The 23,444-nt window shown below is 39.8% G+C and overlaps 1 protein-coding gene across 3 annotated transcripts in view; it reads left to right on the plus strand.

Moving 5' to 3' along the window:
* Positions 1–23,444, plus strand: part of TAFA1 (TAFA chemokine like family member 1) — a 2,040,488-nt gene that overhangs the window by 1,547,537 nt on the left and 469,507 nt on the right. For all 3 annotated transcript variants that reach the window (XM_069643790.1, XM_069643792.1, XM_069643791.1), the window contains exon 4: positions 3,823–3,963. In XM_069643790.1, the coding sequence (XP_069499891.1) occupies positions 3,823–3,963 (141 nt within the window). The remainder of the gene's footprint in view (positions 1–3,822; positions 3,964–23,444) is intronic.

Here is a 23,444-nt window from a genome sequence, read left to right on the forward strand (position 1 = left end):
TTGCCAGTTATACAGACGCAAGAGGCAAAGGGGCTGCCCCTTCAGAAAGTACTTGGAAGGAAGAGTGTCATGCCTACCTGTAGAGGTTGAAGGGTTGAAGTGCCTTGTCATTACATGCCTAATAATTTTGAAGCATGAAAGAAAAGTAGAAGTACCTGATCTGTGGTGGTATATGAAAACTGTCAGTGGATGTCACATTAAAGTGGTTAAGTGTAGTGACATACTCTACGACCAAGGTGACTTTTCCCATAGTGACAACAGTAGAAGGGTGGTTGTTAAGAGGCATGCAGCAACCCGCACAGAAGCATCCTAATAAACTAAATGTACTGCAGAGGTCCTAAAATAAAGACATTATGTATCTATTCTTTGAACTGTGGCCAACAATATTGAAGAGAAAATATCTAGGATTACCATAGGTGCTATTTTCTTGGCTTGAATGGTAAGGGGATCTTTTAAACCAAAACCAGAGAATTGTTACCAGTCGATTTGTGTGACTGGTTGAAGCCTTCTCTTTTCCTTTGAACATTTTGAAGTTCACTGTAAATCCTGGGGAAGGGATTTACTTAGGACAGGTGAAGGACATCCAGATATTTTTCAATCCTTCTTTATTGTTGTATCACTTTCTTTGAATGTTTTGTTGTTTAAAGTAAAGGACAGTCTACCTACATCAGGAGGTGTGTAAGAGGATTCAATTCAGCACTACAGCCAAGTCAACGCCTAGTCTAGAATACTGAATGAAAACCCTTATTGATACATCTTTATGTCCAGTTCATGCGTTCTGGATGACTACCCCTATATAACACCCCTCTCTTGGAATCCTCCTGACCCCACTGAGCCAAGAAGTAGTTCTGTTTTGCAAGTTAAAAGGTTTAATTGATAATTTAAACAATATATATATATATATCACGCTTTATAATAAATTAATAATTGAATATCACACTTAATCTGAGATGATCAAGATTAACAACGGAGAATCTGGCACTAGCACACTTCTTGATAATCACTAAGGAGTTGACATGAAATGGATAAGATAGCAACAATACTTTTATGGTTTCAAATGGATGCAATGTGGAATGAAATGCAGTACAGAAAATAACTTGATAGGATTTCAGCAAAAGACAATGTAATCACTTTCTTGGACAATTCACCCCCCCTTTTATGCAATGCAGGGAAATGGAAGGAAGGCACACAATTCTCAGAAATGCAATTCAAATGTAATTCAGTTCACCCAGTTCACCCAGCAACTTAGACTACAGAAGTTTAAAACACAGGCAAAATGCTTTTATATGTGCTGGCAATGGAGTGAAAAATATGCTAAAATGCTCTTAATTCCCTCTAGAGGTTCAGGGTGAGTGAAATCAAGTTAATATTAGTCCAGGCTCACTTTAGCAAGGATCTAGGATCTAGGAGTAATTGGTAGGTTAACCGAATTTTTGGCAAATGAAAGCAAGAAAGCTGCTGTTTCACACGTTGAGAAATTTGCAAATCGTGGCAAAATTCGCGAGGAAAGTTACTGCAAGTCTCTAGCACAAACGGTCACGGAGATATGAGCGATTAAATAAAGGTCGTTTTTCAGATTTGAAATTTTAAAGTTCAAAAAGACAAGTGCAGCTTGCAACTAGAAAATGACAGGTGACAGTTAGGAGGCAGTTCTACTTAGATTAAAATAGCTTGGATTATATTATTTTAACTAAGAGATTGGTTCTGCACAGTTTTCTAGGTACTCACACTATATTCTTGAATTAAATGGGCCTCGTCATGGATCTGGTCAGGTTTTGGACTGGACTCCGGTTCAGCTCTTTGGTTCTGCTAACATTGGCCTGGGTCAGCTCTGCTCTCTCTCTCTGGGTACAGCACTGTTTCTGGATTCTGGAGATTGAGGGATTTGAAGTCTGGATCTCTGGATGTTGATGGAGGTAAAGTATGGAATTTTGGCAGAGCTTACAGCTGCAAGTGGAAAATGAATGTCTATTTGGCTTGCACTATCTGCTTTTATGTGTTTTGCAAGTGGGTGTGTGTGCAGAATCACTAGACCCTACCCCTCTCCACTTATCATTGGCCAAGCTTTCATTTCTCCCCTGATTGGGGGAGCTAAGTTGTGTCAGAGTGATGTCATTTTACGGCTTGCAGAGAGGACACTCCCCTGTCAAATCGCACACAAACTATATTTGATAAAAAAGACATATTTGCACAGGTACACATTTGTTTAAAATTACATGCACCCATCCCATTTCACACGAGGTATACCCTGTCCAAATCTGCTCTTCCTGGGGGCTTGCATTCAGAAATGGCAATATTTGCACCTTTTTAGTGGTTTTGCATCATCAGATTTTTCTCCAGATTTGTACACATGTACACGGCCTGTCCATACATACTCCAGTAAATTTTCATTTGTCTAACTTAAACACAGTGTCTGTAATATTAACAATTAGCGGGGTTTTGCCCCAGAACGTCACACAAATTGGAGTTTGGGCTTGAATTGAAGGTACATTTTTTAAATTAAGGCTCTTAAAGTTATACATTTCTGTCATTTGATTACAAAGAGTTATCAGTGTTTTTGTAAAATATATATTTTGCTTTCAAGTCAGTTCTCAGAGTGTTGGAGTCCGCCTCCAAGACTTGGGTGGGTCAGTCACATGTATCCTCTGGGCAGGCAGGCCTTTGTTGACAGGAAACAGTAAAAATCAACATATTCCTTTCAGAGGAGAGGGGCCATTGTGTGGTCTCTGGGAAGCTGAGATCAGGAGGCCAGGGAGCCACTTTGCATTTAATTAACAGAACCCTCTGATTTCCTGGCTTCTTGTGTTGAGTTCTGAAGTGTCAAGAGTTCTCAGGACAGGCAACCCCTTTGAACTTTTAATGGAATAAGACCCCTTTCTTTGCACTAGACAGTTTTGCAAGACAGCTCTCCTGTCAGAGTTTAGACCGCTAGCGCCACCCTCAGGATTTTGTGGTTACTGCATCCATCCTTGGGATTTCTTTTTAGATTGATTCATTTCAGCAAGTGATATTGCATGGAGTATATTGTCCATGTTCAGGACATGGCATTGGTGTGTTTCTGCAGTAAAGTAATTCTGTGCCCATGATTTTGCCATATTTGACATTCAAGAAAAATGAATTCCCAACAGTTATGAATTTGCTTTTGGCAATCAGCATTGCCTCTCTGTGCTCACAATATAGGCAAAATGGGATTTTCCTGTGCATTTTATGGGGAGCTCTGGCCATTATGATTTTTTCAATGCCAGTACTGCACAGTTTTGATGTAGGGCTCGGATGCATGTGTAAATACATCCCACAGGTGTTCCATTAGCCTTTAGACTTGGTAGGGAATACCCTGATAGAATAGGGCAAGTGAGGCTTCATTTGCAAACATTTTACTTTAATAAAATGTCTAATCTTGAGAAAACTACAAGCAGTTGTCACCTCACATTACTGACCCCTTACATGTGTTTTCTTCCCTTGCTCAGAAAAAAATATGATGTTAGATTACCTAGTTACTCAACACAATACAACATGAATAAACAAATAAACATGCATCACTCCACAGCACGCTACATTAATCTTCTATTTCATACTAAATGTACAGTAAGTGGATGCAACTTCTTTTGTCAAATAATTTGGAAACGTTTGAGCAGCTGATTTTATAAAGAGCCTGAAATAAAGTATACATTCTACGATTTAGCTCAATAACATATTTACTTTTTCTAGGTGAAATTCTCTGTGGATTGAAAACTGTCTTCAATATGAAGTGTTTATATTTCTTTAAAAGTTGTACATCCATGTCTATCATAGTTCAAGCACAGCTTTTTTCTGTCTTCACAGAAGGAGGAACCTGTGAAGTCATTGCCGCTCACAGATGTTGCAATAAAAATAGAATTGAAGAAAGGTCACAAACTGTGAAATGCTCTTGTCTACCTGGTAAAGTGGCTGGTACAACCAGGAACAGGCCTTCCTGTGTTGATGGCAAGTACAGTTGCATGCAACTTTTTCCTTGCTATTTATGCACACTCTACCATGTGTTGAATGTTGTAATAGAAGCATCCTGATATTGTTTTTTCGTAACAGTTTCACCTATGAATTGCGCCTGGTTTCTTCATGGCAATTACATGAAAAATATACTTGAATTATGAAAAATGTCATATTTGAGGTTGCAATACCAACAATGATGTATGTCACATGAAGTGTTTCTTATTTAGTTTGTGTTTTATTGAATTTATATAGTGCATTTAAAAAGAGTTGTAAATAATGAAAAATGGTACAATAATGAGAAGTAATTACATTATAATCAAATAAAAATAGAGAATAAAAGTGTTTCTAAAGCGGTGAATGAAACATGGAATCGAAAGAAAGACGTAACAAAAAGATAGAGGCAACTTGTTTTGACTCTTAGAAGACAAAAGGGAACAGGAACAGGAACTAGACCAGGTGGAACAGGATTTAGAAGGAAATGGTTCTGAAAGCACAAAACACCCGGTGGCCTATAAACAGAAACAAGCAGAGAACGACAGAGGGGGTCAAAGCTGCAAATATCTTTAAAAAGAATACAAAGAAAGTGAAAATGTAGAGAACAATCAAATGTGAGCCAGTAAATAGAGGCAAGTGTAGCAATGATAGGGGGAGTCGGAAACAGAGACAAATATGGGAATTGAAGGTTTAAAGTATGCAGGGGCAGTCAGAAGAGAAGAACAGCAATCAAGATGATGACAAATTAAAGAAGAAACTATATGATTTGCCAGAAAAAAAATTGCAAAAAGACAGGTTTTTTGTATATTGTGCATGTGGAATCATCAGGTCTGAACTGCATTAGAGCTATGAAGAGAAAAAGAAAGTGACAGATCAAATTATTTATTTAAATTCAACATAGGTATCAAATCATTCTGCCTCCAAAGAAGTATATGGGAGTGTAAATGAAGTGCAGGAACAGTTCCACATTTAAAAACATGACAAAAGGTTAAGGGGCTGACTTACACAAATGTTTTAACATGGGAAAGTCACATTGTAATATATATATATATATATATATTTTAAATCAGGCCCTTATTCTTTTTGTATGGTACAGAAAGAAAGTTGTTTAGTGGGACCAAAGTTTGAAAAGTGTTTTCATTTATTTTGTGTAAGTGGCAAAACGTTCCTGAACTGGAATTGCTTATGGCATTTAGAGAGAGGTTTAATCCTTGAGGCTATTCAGTGGTGAGGCAGAGTACTAAACTGACTGGCCATATGCAGTAAATCCTGCCTTTTAATGTTACTACGATATGTTCAGCAATGAATATCAGAGCACTGGGATAACTTAGATATGTTTGGAGGTGTTTATGTTAAAAGCAGTAGACGCATTTTTATTTTGCTTAACCGTGTTATGTCAGAATTTAAATGGGATAGTTAAAATTAAAATGTAACATGGTAAGTCCTGAACACGTATTGATTATGTTTTGTTTCTAATGGTTCAGGTATTCACACCACACAAAACCAAGAAAATATAATTGATGGGTGAATAATCCACCTCCAGTTTCGTTATCTCAGAAGACTGGAATTGTGTACTGATTGTGGTTAGCTCAATGAAATGTGCTCCGATACAATGGTCAACTTAATCTAGGCATATTTCTAAGTTATAAAGGCATTAGGTCATTCATCAAATATAATTGTGTTGCTATACGTATAAACATAAACTAGGATAATAAATGCATTTATTTGAAATATTTCAAAATTATGCACAGCTGGAATTAAGCTATAACAAAACAAGACAATGTGGACAATACTAATAAGTATTCTGTATATGTTTCTGTATTATAGATTATTCATAGAGAGGATTGAACTTCAGGGGTTAAACCTCCACATTTCCACACTGAAGTTAAAAAGGACCGAAACCCACACTGTCTACTCTCTGAGGTCAGGGGAGAGAAATAAACACTGTTAGACATGAAGGTATGGGACAGGGTCAGCCATGGTAGATTAGACCATCCTAAAGGTCAATAGGTCAGTGGCAGAGATGGCTTTAGGGCTTCTGCACCATGTGCCATTTTTGTGGTTACCCACTTTTCCATGCAACTGCTCCCTTTCTAACATCTCTCCCCATTCCTTCCATCAATTTGAGCCTCACACTTAACACATTGTATATATCATATGTTTGTTGTGCTGATCAATATTTCAATCCCTGTAAAGGGGAAACATGTATTTTAAAATACACCATTTGAACCTGTTTTTTAAAAAAAATATTTTGTTGTTGGAGATCCCCCCCAAATTTTACTTTTTGGTGTGCTCGCACAGTGTAAAGTGTGGCCACTTTGAAAAACATTTTCAGGTCCATTTTCAGGACCACATCTTCAGGACCATTTTCAGGGCCACCCCGATGTAGACTGAGTTTGCTGCCTTTAATGCACATCTATTTTTAAGCTAGGTATAGGGAGTATAGTATTTCACATTAGACAATTGTCTTGCAGTCTACACTACCTCTAAAAGTCTTTCAGGTGTTATATGTAGTACAATTTGTTGGGTGGGTTGCTGTAGGATGTTTTAATTGAGCGACAACTAGCTTTCAGGAATTTTCCACCCACTCCAAATCAGGTGTGAACAATTTTCATTTATTTAATTAATGCAATAATGTTCTTTCTATGAACATGGGACTCCCAATTTAGCAATAAAGAACAGAAGGTCTATTTATTCATAAAATAGAGATAAATGTATCAATTTGAATATCAGCAAGTTTTGCATCTATGAAATTCTAATGACATTAGTAGCCACGATGAAGAAAAAATGAATACACTAGTGTCATCACTTTTATATGCTACGTATGCATGAATGGGAACTTTTGAAGCATACGTATCACCATCTATATGATTGATTTAAACTTTGCAGATATTCAACTTGTTAAAATGAATGAGAATCCAGGATAAAACTTTCATGTGTTAAAAACAAATAACATTAGAAAATCCCTGCCTATCTAAATCTCTCTATTTATTTGGAATGAACATAAACACTTCCCCTCTATGCAATAGACATGTGAGCCTCCCAAAGAGCATTCCAGAAACTATATTTAAAAGACATGCTTAATACTTCTGCAAGTAAATTGCTTGCAAAAGAAAAATGTTCAGCATATATGTTAGTTAAATTCCCTTCAGTGGTGTTTATATTGCATTACCGTGTAGTGTACATTTGTCATTTTCAATTGACACATTAAATGTGGGAAAATGGGTAGCAGTTAATCGCACTTTCCCTCTTGTCTTGAGCAGTTCAGCATTAATGACAAAATTCTGCTTCATGGTTTAACCAGGAATTACATCAATTACCTTATTTGTTTAAATATGTACATAGTGATATACGTTGATCATTACACAGAGAAAGACGCAGGGGATCTTGCAGTATACCAAAAGGACCAGTTCTATAACATCTATGATTCCAGAAGCACATGCACTTCTGAATTCATTGTCTATTTCTCAGGATGTAGCCTGCACCCTCAGTACTTTCACCAATACAAATGGGCTGAAATGTAATCTATTGCCCTTTTGGGTATTGCTCCCCTCAGGATTATTTCCTCTTAATATTATACTTAAATATGAATTTCCATTGGCTGCCTCACAGCCAGGTTGACAACCTCTTGAGGACTAGTTTTATTCTCCTCTGCTAGGAGGCCGTGGGCATCGGTCAGCAAGATGGGGCAGGCTTCCTTCCACAGCCTGGTCTTGCTCTTTCTGTATCGGGGCCTTTCTGATGTCTTTACCACTGAAGAATGTCTGGGTCTTTAACTCCATGTAGGGCTCACTTACTGTGCTCTGTTAATAATCCAAAATGAGTCCAATGGAAAACAATCTATTCCATTGACCATTCCGTTGCGATCAAGTCTCAATTCTCTCCTTCTCCAGTCAGCTAACAGTGAGTGAACGAGTATGTGAGTCCCCAGAATGTGTGAGGTTGGACTTTTTATACATTTTGATGCCCTTCCTTCAGAGTTTGGAATCATTTCTCTAATCAACTGTTCAAAGACCAATGTATAGACACACTGTGTAAGTGGCATCACACTAAACCATCCCCTTTGTTATAATTGGACATACTAATGAAGGGGCACTCTTATGGGAGTAACTTCAAAACCCAGTTTCCCTCCCTTTTGATGTGATATATCACGGAGATTTCTACCTTAAACAATGTTTACTTTCTAAAACACCATGTGCTCACATGTGATCATGCTACTTATTGTTTCAACTGATTGCTCAAACTCAGATGAGTCAAATAATGCAATTTCCATCTCGGCATGAAATGGGATGGGATTGCTACAAATTTGGGCTTTTTATACATTAATACTTTTACACACAAATTCAGTTTCCAGCTCAGAATAACAGGCTCATCAGCATGAATGTTACGATATATGAATCACATGTGGGTGCTGTTTCTTCACCAGAACTCCCACATTTGCCTAATTTACATAATAAAGATGATATAAAAATATATTATTGTACGTTTGGCTGATAGAGCTTTTCACACTAAACATCTTTAAAAACATTGACTCTTTCGGGCATTTTGTAAAAGATTCTAAATGTAAATTTTGCATTTTAATTATTATTTCCAAAATCTGACATTGCATCTCCATTTTCTCTGCCCAGTATCAGAAGTTCCTTTAATAGCACAGGGATGGGGTTTTTATGATCCAGAGAAGCCTGGTCATTATGGGAAAAGTACTTTAAAGTGCAGAGTTGAGAGAGACATTTGTGATTCAGTCCCGTCCCTGTGGATGATTAGGATCTGGCTGCCCCTATTGTCAGACAGCCACTCTTCAAAGGTGCATAATTTCCTTCCCCCTGGAAGATGGAGAATTTAATTACTTATGAGGGGACCACTTCTCAGAACCAATTCTGCATATTTTAAAGACATTTTGGTAGAGTCATGGAGTTGTTAATGAGTACCATTTGTTTTGACCTGAAAGGCCTGTTCCCACAACAAAAGGTCCATGCAGAGTAATAATGCTTATGGGTCATCTTCAAAGGCCTTGAGTTTAATTTCCTTGGAGCAAGCCAACACCCCATTTCCTCTAGCTTGTTCATGGAGGTTTACTATTATAGCATATTGTCCCAAAGCTTATGTTTGATTCAGATTCCTGCCCACTTCTTATATTGTTGATATTTCAATATGCTTCTGTCTTCTTAGTCCTGTAAATAGAAAGATAAACAATGCCACACCCAATTCATTTTTTTTCATTTTCATGTGCTTTTTTCACCACAGATTGGATTGCTTTTCCATTTTAACAAAAGTTGATAAATTGATTCTGTTGATTGGAACTATTTATATCAGCCCTTGTCAGCCACTTATGATATATATTGTGATTGTTCTTTGGCTGCTAACATTAGACATTTCCTGCATGTATTATTTTTCATATGCTGTGCACAGGCTGCAGCTCACGTTTGTTTTTAAACTGGCCCATTTCTTACTTAGCATATTTTTCTTCTGTATAGATTTCCATAGATTTCCTCTATCATCTAAAGTGATACTTGAACTGTTCAACCACATTTAGACTGGCGTGGATGCTTAGTAGTACTACACTGTTTATTTTGCTTGCTGCTAAGTGCATCCCATTTCAAAATGTGACACATCACATGCAAGTTCTATATATATGGCTAGAGTGGCATTAGAATAAGATAGTTGATAGACAATGAGGTTCTGTGTATTCTCTATGAAACATGCACTACATGAAGAATGAATTACATAAATGCCAACATTTTCAATATCAAATGTTTCAGGCGTGTGTGTTTATGAATATATCGCACTATAGTTGAGTATCAAGTTCCATAGGAAAACCGAAAATTGAATTACTAATAGCTTTTGACTCTCATGACAGATTTGGCTGACATCTTGTAAACAATAGGTTTGTCGCGGGCTATTATGAAAGCCAAAACAACACTGTTTTCGGCCTACTCCCATTCATTTCCCCATAGAGAAAATTCACATGCCTGCGCTGGATGAAATTGGGCAAGGTACAAAACAAATTGGGCACAAAGCATTGACTCGATTTCCAGGAGGGGTCTGGGGATATTCCAGCCAGTAGTTCTTAAAATATTTGATGGAGAAGGGGGTGTCCCCTTCTCCCGAAAATTATAGCTATATCTCCCATGATGCTTTGCATCAGAGAGGCTTTTTCCGAAATGGAGCCATTTTTTTTCATTCGATGTGAGTGATAACCGGAGTTGTTTCCAAAGAGTTAGACAAAAAATAAAAAGGGAACAAAAATTGCTATTTAGAGGAGGAAAAAGGATGAAATAGCATCAGGGTTCAGGTGGGGACGGGGAAAGACACAATGTGAAATTGTGGGATATAGGGCACAGGGGACTATGTTCGGAGCCTGAACATTTTCTCACAACCAGTGTTATTATTACATAACCAGTGTTATAGTAGAAAACGAGATATGAAATGAAAGTGTTTCACATGAATAACCAGGTTAGTTTACGAACAACCAGGGTTATTCTATGAATATCTGTGGTTATTTGTAGTACATTACTATTATATAGGTCATACTAACCGTGGGTATGTGAAATATTTTTAAAAAAAGGGAGTTAAGAAGATGAGATTACTACAGAAAGGTGGAATGTTACAGTTACAGTGATGTGGGGGTAATGGGCGTGGCAGAAGTTTATGGCTATTGGGTTACTTTAAGGAACCAGATGGTGTAATATCATGTCTCGAGGGCACCAACAAAACCTATTGGGGCAACATATCAAGGGACCACAGCGGAAGGTTGTGCCCACTGGCCATCAATGAAGGCCAGGGCTAGTGTGCCCAAAAGAAACCTAGTGGTGTGGCCACGGCCAAAGGCCATAGATAGTGGGCTTGTTTAGGAAGCCTATTGGAGCAATATGTAAGTAGGCATGGTCAAAGGCCATGGCTGGTGAGACTGGAATAAAGCTATTCGGGCAACATGTAAAGGAGCCGAAAGCTGGGGCCAATGGTCATGGACGAAGGCCATGGCTAGTGAGTGAGAAAGACAGGAAGAGTTTTAAAAGATACAGTGGGCACATCCAGAGCCAAAGATTCTAGCCAGTGGACCCAAAAGACACATAGCATAGCCACTGTTGAAGAGTTTGGCCTCCTAATGGGTCCAAGAGAAATATATTAGGGGAAAATGTACAGTGGACATGGTCAAAAGAGGTGGGAGAGCAGTCTGCAGCAGTGAGCAGCCAGTCCACGTCCTTTTGCAGGAAGTTGTTCTATATCTGCCTAAACACACTGCGGAGCGGTGAGCAGAGCTGGGAGCAGAGATGGAGAGCAGTCTGCAGCAGTCCGCTGCAGACACGTAGCAGGAGCAAAATGGAGCCCGAAGTGCGCCCCAAAGGGAGACCAGCCAGAAAACCCAGTGTGCCTATTATGCAAGCCAGTAAAACTAGTAAAGAGCGAGTAAAGGTGTGTTTGACCACAGGCTCGCCAATTAGTAAAAAAGCAAAAAGCTCCACGAACTCCACGAACTCAGAACCTAGCGGCTCTCATTCACAAAATATTGGGACTCATAGCTGCACGCGTAATAAAATCCCCAAAGCAACAGATAGCGAATTAGAACTTACTGTGGCTCCCGAGGGTTTCTTTCAAGTGGCGGCAGCACCGGCTCTGGAGTTGGCCCCTGCGACGCCGCTGCAGCGGGGTGCAAGCGGCTCCTGTGTAGTGGGGCATGAACCGGATGTTGGAGCTCCCCCGTGCGCCGTGGAGGGCGAGGATCGAGAGCGGAGAGGATCTGGAGAGGAGAGCAGAGATGCGATCGAGAAGCCCCCCTTTCCCCTCCCGCGGCCACGAACAGCCCGCTGCCCACCAGTGTGGCAAGTGTCTCCAGCGCGAGAGCTGTCGGAGGACAGCTCTCGCCTGCAATGAAGGGGAATGCTGGTGGTGGGGTGAGGTTATGCCGAGAAGAGGAAGAGCCTGCAGCTGCGAATTTGGAATACGGGCTGCGTCCGGAGATGCGGGCAAACAAGTGTATGACATCTACGCCGACGGTATGTGTGGAAAAAGCCCCGAGTGCCGGGTTCCCCTTCCCCGAAGTCTTCGCAGAGGGGGCCAAAAGCTTTGATGCTCAAAGCCATTTGAAGGCAAGCACATGTGAAAAAAGGAAAGAAGCAACTGCAACAACAGTTCTAGAGTTAACTAACGCGGAGCAGTTACAAAAGTGTATCACAACAAGGGCACTGATGCATCTGCCGGGCAAGGCCAATGATGCAAGTTTACTATCTACAAAACATCCGGCCACTGTGAACCACCCGAGAACTGATTCAGAGACATGCACAAAGGATTTGGTTAATAACCTGGACAACAAATGTGTGATTGATAGCGCATCTATGGACGGAATTATACATTTAGAGACAGCCAAGGAACTGGAAAACTCGACTAAAGAATCAGAGGGAGAACACTCAAAACTAACACAAAGAGTACCAAAGAAAAAAAAAATTTTAACGAAAAAAGACCTAAAATTGACTAAACCAAAAAAGACTATAACCAATAAACGAGTGGGAAAGGAGTTAAAAGAACTAAAAACTTTACCGAAAGAGACTGAAGTTATAAAAGTGATCAAAAGAAGAAGTACTTCTACCAGAATTCTACCCAACCCACTCTTATCATGCCCTCTGAAGGGATTTTTCACACAACAGTACAAAAGAAAATTGACCACGGAGATCGAAGTTTCAGACGCAGAGATGTTGGAAGTAGCACACGACCATCCTCCAGGAGTAAAGCAGAGAAGAACGGATTCAATCTAGTGCCAAGCACCAAAAACTATCACCGTAGATGTAGACCCCCAGACAAACTTGAACAATAGTACTACAGACCAAAATATAAGTGACACAAGGGGGGACAGTCAAAAAGCCCAGGGTCAACCTCAAAATAATAGTGCATTGGAGATCAAAGAAGCAAATGATAATCCCAAAAAAACAAAAGTGCCACTGCTAGCGCAGCCAGCTCCTGAAAAGCTAAGCAAGGAAGAGTTAACGAGGGAAGACCTGATTCCAACTCAACATCTGCACAATGATCAAAGCCGAAGCTCCTCTTTAGGTGAAAAAGAGCGGAGCTATGCTTTGACCAAGCCCCATCTGGAGACAGGCATACTCAAGATGCCGTCATTGTTGATCTCGGATGGAGAGGGGTGTTTGCAAAACAAAGATTCTCAAATGGCCCAATAACTATAGATCAAGAACAAAACGTGCTGACGGAAAATTAAGCTCCTGATTCTCCGGCACCACAAAGAAGATCTGAGAAAAGCTATACCTCCCCAAAAAATCGCCGTCTTAGCGACATAACAGCAGGAATGCAGAAAGTGTCCCCAAATAAGAAGCCGGACATGATTGCAATTATGTCGGCAAAGACAGTCGTGCTTGCACCATTTTGCAAATTGTACAAAGCTATAAAAGAAGAGATCCGAGACAACACAGCAATTTTGACAAACATGATTACGAAAATTTCTCATGTGGAAAGCTATATAACGGCGGTAGAAGACCTGAAAAACGCGCAGCACCAAACCCGGAATACAAGAATCGAAGAACTGGAAAAAAAGATTGAAGATTTAGAGCGATGGCAGGGCATTCACACCGTAGCACAGTCTGGGCCGCTAATGATGCATCAGGAAGACGGGCGCTCGATTGTGATAACAAATACATCTCGCCCGGAATCGGAGCCCGAATTAAAGCAGACAAAATCGGCCCAAAGTAAACACAGAGATCAGCAAAAGACGAAAATGGATCAGTCAGTTCTAATGCTTAAGAAAACGGCTCCTCCAACAGAAGAGATCATAGCTCCAGCAGAGGCCCAAACGGAAGAAATCATCAAAATAAGATCTCCATGAACAGCGGAGGAGTTCATGTTAGACCCAGTCCTAATGAAATTATCTCAACACGGGGAACATAACGACTGCAACAGTAACGAGGATGACATCACGCCATCGACTAAGAGCAAAGAGAGGACAAGACAGGTGATCTTATTACAGCTATGATAGAGAAGGATCAGCTCGAAAGAGTCCGGGGCACAGGCCAAGAAAGGCAATATGAAAACTTGCACCAGAAAAAAAAAGGATGTCAAAGAGAGGAACAAGATAAAATGTCACCGCCAAAGACCAGATGGAGAAGTAGGATCGAGCTTCAACAACAAAAAACAAAGGATGAGACCCGGCTATTTAAGTTAGAACAACAAGATGGGAAAAAAGATTTCCTTATACTGAACCGACCTACTGTCGTCCAGATAATAAAGAAAACAAAAGCCTTAAGGAAATTTAGAAGTGAAGATCTGAAGTTAGTTGAACCATACCATAGTGGGAAAACAGCCAAGGCATACTTACACGTAAATGTAGAAGGTATCGAACATATCGAACAATCAGCCTTCAAAGATATTGAGCAGATAGCCTTCCTTCTAACCGAAATAAAAAAACAGGAAAGAAGGGAAAGAGTAAGTGAAAAAAATATTTCGAGAACGCAAGAAAAAAATCACCAACGACCAGTAAAGGAAATGCACGGTAAAGATGATACTTCTGGATATCAAAAGAAGAACATGGACCACACAGAGTCAATTCAACGACATGAATGACAGGAGGCCAAATACAAAGATGCAGCTAGAAGATTTAGAATAAATAAAGTGAAAGTTCGGACCCGTGTATTTAAGTTAGAACAACTGGATCCAAAGAAAGATCACGTGCCATTAAATCAGCCGACAATACTCCAGATAATGAAGAGATCTAAATTTCTAAGGCACCTAAGATCAGAAGACATTAAGTTAGTAAAACCGTACCACAGTAATAAAAGAGCTAAAGCCTACATGCACATAGAAACAGAGGGAAGGAAGGAAATCGGACAGCAGGCTTTCAAAGAACTGGAGCAGATGAGCCTCCGTTTGACAGAAATAATAAAACTGGAAAGGAACGAAGGTGACAAGTTCATCGATACTGCAAGAATACAGGTAATGCACCCCGATCGTTTTGAGCAGGGATACCGACGAGCCAGAAGCCCGAGTTCGGAAGAGTATCATTGCCGTCCAAGAAGTGAACCATCCCTGAATTCCGATGAGCTTAAAAACATAGAAAAGTCATCCGAACTGGGTCAACCAAAAGGCCCCTGGAATTGGCTGAGATCGACGTGGAACAAGAAAACCCACAAATAGCAGCGATCTGGGCCGGCCCTCGAAAAATACACCGAGACAGTCACCGGTCAGGAACGGCCCGTAATGGAGCTTTTCTGCTTGGGATCCTGGAACACTCGAGGCCACTCGCACTTAACAATGGTTGGAGATGTGAGCCTAGGCAGATTTGATATTCTATGCTTACAAGAGACGTGGCTGATGGCTAAACCAGCGCTGGATGGCTACTCAGTAGAAATCTCACCAGCTGAGAAAGGTCTGTTGGGAAGACCGTCTGCGGGCTTACTAATAGCAATCAAAACGGGACTGGGCCTGGCAGAACCGCGAAAGTGGAAAGAGGCATATGAAATGCTAGTGATTCTGACAACTTGGTCCCAACGTGTCACAAAAAATGCATTAGGACGTGCGAACCTGTTAGCTATAATCAACTGCTACTGGAACACTCAGCGTATGTCAACCAAATTAGTTTGTTCAAACATGAGTAGCACGATTGACCAGCTATACGCAGAGTTTGAAGAAATTGAAATTATTATCTGCAGAGATCTCAACGCAAACTGTAATAATCTGACACGGGCAAATGCAACTAGCAACCAACACCCTGTAACATCGGACCAAACCAGGGAGCGTGGGAAAGCATGGAAGGACCTTATCGCTACAAGAAACATACAAAACATTGATACACTGTTCCCAAATCAAATAAACATTCCAACCTGGGAACGTGGGACGTCAAATGCAACATTAGACTATATCTGTATTTCAACAGGTCTAATTGAACATATGGAGAGTTTCTGAGTTGAAAGAACTATCAACAGCGATCACAATTTGTTGACATGTGCATGGCAAGGATCGAGACCAGTAAAAATGGGATACCCTCTAGAAACGGAAACAAATAGTCAAAGAACACGGCTAAGGCTAACTGAAGCCGATATTTCGAAAATCAAAAGTGCATTGGACAATAAAGTTTTGTCCAACAAGCTGAATAACATAGATGAAAGACTGGACTACATACCGCTACTATTGCCCTATAAAAAACGACTGAAGGGAAAATGTTCAAATCCAGTCCACCCGAAACATGCTTTGAATAAAGCGCTTGTTGAACAAAGAAAAATGGGACGCCGCTTGAAAAAAGGGCAAAGAAGACAAATACCAATGAGGACTGGGCGAAACAGCAACAAGAAATAAAAAGGTATCGCAACTGGTGGAAATAACAAAGGGCAATCCAATACCAACATGATGCTGAGGACATGATGAAAAGATTAGCATGAAAAAAATCAAGTGAATTCTGGTCTCTGATAAAAAAACACATCCTCGACACAGAATATGCCCCTGAGCAACGCAGTTGTAGAGGATAAATGGATAAACTATCTAACGATGGAATTTGAAGAGTCAAAGGAATTACCGTCTTCGAAGGTGCGTAACCTCAAATCCGTCTGGGTGAATCTGTCGAATCCTGAAGATATTGAAGCTAAAATCAAGAAGCTAAAAACATCCAGAGCTCCAGGGCCTGACGGTCTGACAAACGTGATACTCAAACAATTTCCCAACGAGTGGTGATGGTGATCAGCAAAATTTTTGCCCAATGCGAGACCAAACAACAAATCCGAGAGACTTGGCAGAAATCAGTGATCGTGCCGATTTACAAAAAGGGGAGCTGCGATGACCAGGAAACTACAGACCAATCGCCTTGCTCGATATCATAGACAAAATCTATGCAACTCTTCTATTGGACCACCTTAGAGATTGGGAAAAAAGTGGACTGTCGAAAGATAACCTCCAAACGGGTTTCCCAAGAAATGGAAGCACTTCAATTAACATCATGATCATTAACATCTTAAAAGCTAAGGTGAAGGAAGGGGCCCCAAAGGTCCACCTAGCTTTTATTGATCTATCAAGAGTGTTTGACAAAATTGATCGAAATATGTTGTGGTCAAAACTACACTCCTGGAAATGCCCCCAATCTGTGCTGGACCTAATCAAAGTGCTTCACTCACAAAACACCATAAGAGTGAAACTAAGCCAGCAAGGAACGTTATCTCAGGAAATCAAGGTAAACAGAGGGGTCAAACAGGGATGCACCAGCTCTATTCATTGCTTTCCTGGGCGACTTTCAACATTCTGAAACCAAAGTTAGGAGCTTCCCGCCGAAAATGGGCAAAACTACCATACCAAGACTTTTATACGCAGATGATATCATGCTAATCGATCAGACAAAAATTGGATTACAACGAAAATTAACTAATCTGGTGAAATACATCAGCAAAAACTGTCTTGAAATTAACAAAAACAAAACTAAAGTTCTGACGATCAACAAAGCACCTAACAAAAAATCTAAACAGATGTCCTGGTTCCTTGATAACGTCAAAATTGAATCAGTAAAAAACATCAGATACCTGGGTGTCAAAATCGACAGTTCAGGAACAGACATGGCTATGCAAAACACGCTTTGGGATAAAGCCAAAAGGCTAACAGCGCAAATGAGAATCATTGATAAAAAATTCGGCAAGTTCTCACTAATCCCGCTATAAATTTCTACAAGGGAAAAGTGGTTCCAGCACTGGTGTATGGAATGGAAGTCTCACTTTTCACCCCAACCACGATCTGGAGTAGACTGGAGAGGCTGGTCTGGAAGGCAGTCCTAGGAGTCCCCAAATCAACATCTATGGCGGCTATTAGAAGAGAGTTGGGCCTAGTATCCCTCGCATCCATGGTAGACCAAAGTGCCATGAGTTTGTTCAGGAAAACAATCTTGGCTCAGACGTTGCCAGCCTTTAACATCATTAAGGACGAAATGGAAAGTGGCAAATGCTCAGCTCTGAAAAGATGGGTGGAGAAGAGGAAAGAGAAACTACAGGAAATAGCTTGTTCAGAAAAAGAGCTGAAAGAAAATCCAGACAGAATCAAACAAAAAATGGTAATGATGGATTGGATCAACACACACTTGAGCTAGCTGCAGAAAACAAACTCTTAACCCATCTCCCCGTTTCGTTCAATAAAGTGAAATCTCCTTTAAAGTACTGTGTCAAATTCCCAGAAAAAAGAAAAAGAATGCTGTTCAAGAAAGCAAGATTAAATCTGCTGTTAACACAGGAAATCCTAACCATCAGGGGTGTTTCAGATAAAAAAGAATGCCGACTATGTAAAAAACCGGAGGTGAAGGAAACACTGAGACATCTTGTAATAGACTGTCCTAACACCAAACAAAACAGAGATGTCCACCTGTTACCGCTAATCGAGAACCCATGGATGATCCAGGAAGATGACCTATGGAACAGATTAATATCGGGTGAAACTACGAGATGGACAGTGGCAATGGAGAATTTAATCGAGGCTACATTCCAACAGATTGGGGAGATATCACTATAGATCTAGGAGGTAACTGGGGCTCATACTCCGGTAACAGAAGCCTAAAGATGACTGAGCTGAGGCGACAAGCGCTATGTGAACATTTGAAATGTGAAATTTCAAACATGAAGACAAGAGAGTTTCGAAAGTCACCGAAATTTTGACACATTTTTCAGGGTTTTTCTGAATAAAAAAGTCTCAAAAAAATAGTCAAAAAAACATTTTTAAAAAAGAGGTGGCCAGTGGCCTGTAAAAATAATATGGTCAAATATAACCCTTGAAATTAACAGAAAAAAATCCTTAGTTACAGTCATTTAAAGTTGTGCAGATATGACGCTACAAAACCCTTGAAATTCAGCAGATATGGGTAGTCATGACCAGCTAACTCCCATGAGCACATACATATTTTAAGAGAAGGTATTCACAATGACATACAACATGGCATTATGGAGGAGATCAACGGGAGCGCCCCGAGTTAAGATGATCATGACTTCCCACATCTGTTAAATCGGTTTTATTGCGTTAAATCTGCACAACTGAACTGCACATTAACTAAGGTTTTTCCAATGAATATATTTTCTTTTTCTTTCAACTAAGGTGATCGGATTTAACACAACAAAACCCTTGAAATTCAGCTGATGTGGGAAGTGATGATCATATTAATTCAGCATCTCCCCATTGATCACACTTGCGTACCGGTGAGTTATAAATGCCATATCATATCATTGATGCTTCCCAGGATCTAATGATGTGTTTTAATATAGCGCTTATGATAAGCGGTTTACATAGAACATATACATACAATATCAAAACAACCAGAATTGGTACTCATTTATGGACCTCTGAAGGATGTAAGGTTGAGGCGGCTTTGATGGGATTCAAATCTTCGAACTACAGATCAGAAACAGATCTCGGCAGCGAGCTCTCAACCCATTGAGCTATCTTTCCAGCCTTTTATTTTGTTTGTCATCATGAATCCCATCTCTTATGTATGTGCTCAAGGGTTTTGCAACAGTGGGGTCGCCAAGTCAAGCTGAATTTCAAGGGCTTTTTTGTGTTACATGTGATCAACTTAACTGTTCTTTAACTCATTTTATTTCAATGAATTTCAAGGGTTTTGTTCTACCATAGTTTATTCATGGGCCGCCAATGTATATGTTCCACATACAGGTTTCCTTGGGGCCCACTAGGCATGGACCTCGCCCCGGCCCACAGACTGTATATTGTAATACACTAGGTTTCTTTCCAGCCCACTCGGCATGGCCTTTGGCCATGGCCGCTGGACATGAACTAATAGGTTTCTTTGGGGCCCACTGACCAGGGCCACTGGCACAAAGACCTATTTCCCCATGCCTAGTTGATGCGATCAAAATAGTTGTCCCCCCATTTATTTGTTTTTCCTCTGTCTCTATTTACTGATAATGCTTGAAAATTAAAAAGGCCTCCAAACACTCCCCATGTCCATCCTTCCTTTTCCATAGGTCGCCACACCTACCTCCATTCATTTTTACCTTCCTGGCCTCTCCCATTACTCCCTTTCTATCTGTGCTTTGTGTGACGCATTTTCGTTTCCAAGTGTGTCATTTTCGTTTCCGAGTGTGTCTTGTGTTATTACTGCGATAATCACGCGAGATTCCCTCAGTATTCCCCCAATAATGCAAAAATGTCCGACCTGTAACTAGCTCCCCAGACAACCCCCAAATCCCCAACTTCACCCCTCCCCATTGAATATTTTAAAAACTGCTGAACAGAATGTTTTTGCATGTGCAGTTCAACAGATTTTCATGTTACAACTATAGTTCAACAAACCTTTTTTTCCAGCGTTATCACACGGGTAGCAAATTGCACAGTTGCATTAACAAACTGTCACAAATAGCTCCTCCTTTCAGTGATTCAGACATAATTTACACAGCTCTTGTTGCGCTTTTTAAAAACCACCACCTGTATAGCTATTTTGCATTGTAAGTAAAGAATAATGCTCTAAATGCTTCAGCTTAAAGTTCACATAGCATTGCAGCAGTTTCCCTTTTCAGAAAGGTTCAATAATATTTTAGGAGATTCATTCAGACACGTGCTTTTATAGTTCATCAACGGTGTGGACCAATCATAAATAATCCCTCAGGTTATTCAAGGGAGGCTCTGTGAGAAGTGAGAACGATAATCTATCCATGTAAACTCTTTACTGCTGGAGCTTTGTGGCGCATTCTGTTAAGCTGGCACCTTTTTTCTTTATCACAGAACAATATATTATACACGTCATACTTAAGACCTAGATATTAATGTGCAATAGTTTAGAGCCTAAGTATCTGTAGTTGTCTAAGTAAAATATGTTGCCCAGAAAGGAAGATGTTGGGGGATTATGATTAGAAAGTCATAGTTTATCTATTTGATATTGTCAGCGAGTATTACTTCTTTTCATCTTGTAAGCTAAAACTGTGTGTACAGTATGTTGCTTTTGTATTTCTTAATCTTCCTGCGGGTACATATGGATATTTTGTTGTGGAATAAAGTTGCTGTGAACGGTTACGTGGCTCAGAGTACTGCTACAGCGGACAATACTATTATCAGTGTTTCATATTTAGTTAACCCTAGTACTATCAATGCCAACTGTAAACTCGGCTTGTGTAAGAGTTACACATATCACAAGCAGTAAAAATAGTACTGGCAGATCACATAATTTCAGGGTACTGACATCATGTTCAGCTGCATATTAATGCAGTAGCACTGTATAAAAAAGGACAGGGTGCAGAATAAAACAGCTCATGAACAAACTCCTTTCAACAACTGGGGATTTGGTATTCAACCCTAATCTGGTGACACCATCTGGTTATGACAATTTTTTAGAAACAACACATATCTGACTTCATTTGTCTGGAAATGAGGATTATTTTCAGGTCATGTTTGCTTTTCTTTTATAATAATAATAATAATAATAATAATAATAATAATAATAATAATAATAATAATTATTATTATTATTATTATTATTATTATTATTATTATTATTATTATTATTATTATGCATTTACTCCAGATATAGGAACAATCTATACATGACAATATGTTTACAGAGCCTGCAGGGATTTTAAATTATTATCTGTGCATCATTTACATACATAGATAGAAAGAGGATTAAAAAGACTCATGAATTTATTTGCCATACATGTCATCATAGACCTATGTAAACAACACAGGGGTAATAACCATCATAGTTTAATGTACTGGTGTAAAGGGCAATAAAGTAAGAAGTGCTGGTCTCTCTCACCAGCTATATTATCTCAAGAGTAACTTCAGAAGTAGGTATACCATGTGTTGGATAGTTTGCAGATCAAAATGGGCCTATTTTCACCTTACATGTCACTAGGCATATCTGTAGGCAAACTACCTTTTTACGTTGGGCTTTTCATAACTCCTATTTTCAATTGGTTCATCATCCATAGTTGCCCTTAATAATCTTTTTCTAACAGGACAGTGAAACGGTATTGCCAGAACGAAGGGAGACTGATGGTGCTCTCAAAACCCCAGTTCTACCAAGATAGAATTTGTTGGCATCCAATGAAAATGCTTCCACAGAGAAAAGTACTTCAGCACTATGTGCTGGAACAGCAATAGTCTTAAATGTGTATGCCATATATTGTTGCATATGTATTCTTCCTGCCAATTGTTCACCAAAACATGTGTTATCACCTTACTTTCATCTAAGGACGTTTTGCTTAATTCTAGGCACACTTATATCAAGAAGAAGACAATATTTGTTGTATAACAAAACACCTTTACAACAACAACACATTTTAAAGTAAATATATACAATAAAATACAAATGCATTAGCAATCCAAGGGCATGATGCCGAACCTCAATTTAAGCAACAGGATCCTGAACTCTGATCTAACTATCTGTTTCATATGATCTAAATAGTCCTCAGAACCTTGAGTTATTTTAAAGTGTAATGGAAAGTCACTCTGGGGTTACAAGGTGTGTGTTGTTTCGAATTAACTCTTTTTGGGTCAAATAAAAATTCCTACAATTCTCCAGCTCTCTATGGTCTGGAAAAATAAGAACCATGAATACCTAACATGAGTAGGCCAAGGCAGAGAGTCAGATCTGGACAACCTTCTTATCTCAGTAAGGTGGACATTATATGTTGATGGCTCATTGTTGAATCATAGCCTAATCCACAGGCCCGGGGGCTTCACCTGATGCTTTTTGCTAACACTCTTAACCCCAGCTCCTCTGTTAGTAGCATACTGGATGTACACTTAGGGAGGGGCAGCTATCTCTAACTGGCCTAGGTTGCAGCAATACCGAAACTTGATATAAGGCACAAGCCATCGACATAGCCTGGTATGCAGCTATTGTGGTGGACAAAGAACTGGCATACGTTTCCCACCACATTCTTGTGATTTCCCCAGCCTGTTCCATCAGTAAAAAGGATTTTTTGGCAAGTTATGGGCACCAAATTCCTAAACTACAAAATCTCATCCCAGGTAGTTCACTTTGGTAACCTTCTCAACCTCTTCACCTATAAAAACCAGGAGGATAAACATCCTTTATGTACCCTTGAACATCAACTTGGTCTTACCATTATTGATCACTATGCCTTTGGCCTTACCGTATGATTCAAATGATTCCAGGAGTTTCATGATGCCATATTCTATCCTGGCAGGTAGGGCAACATTGTTTGCAAAGATCATAACAAGAACATCCCAAAAACCCATCTTTGGGACATCAACACTGACTGCCATCAAGCACTCCTCCTGAGAATTTGATTGAATGTATTGTTGTACAGCCAGGATGGTTTCTTCAAGCATATGGGTGCCTGCATGCCCTATCAGGATGGTGTCCTTCTCTCACTGCGTCCACTTCACCCCCCAGATTTTTTCAGATCCCCCACAATGCAGTGTGCTTTATCTTCCAGCAATCTTTTTTCCATGCAGGTATGCATGTTGTTAGACCTAGGTATTTGTCCCAGCTCTCAGTTAAAATGTTTACAGTCTGTTGGTCTTCAGTTTTTGATAACTGAAGCCACCAA

This window comes from Ambystoma mexicanum, chromosome 2p (genome assembly GCF_040938575.1).
Source record: "Ambystoma mexicanum isolate Mex_15411 chromosome 2p, UKY_AmexF1_1, whole genome shotgun sequence".
Lineage (NCBI taxonomy): Eukaryota > Metazoa > Chordata > Amphibia > Caudata > Ambystomatidae > Ambystoma > Ambystoma mexicanum.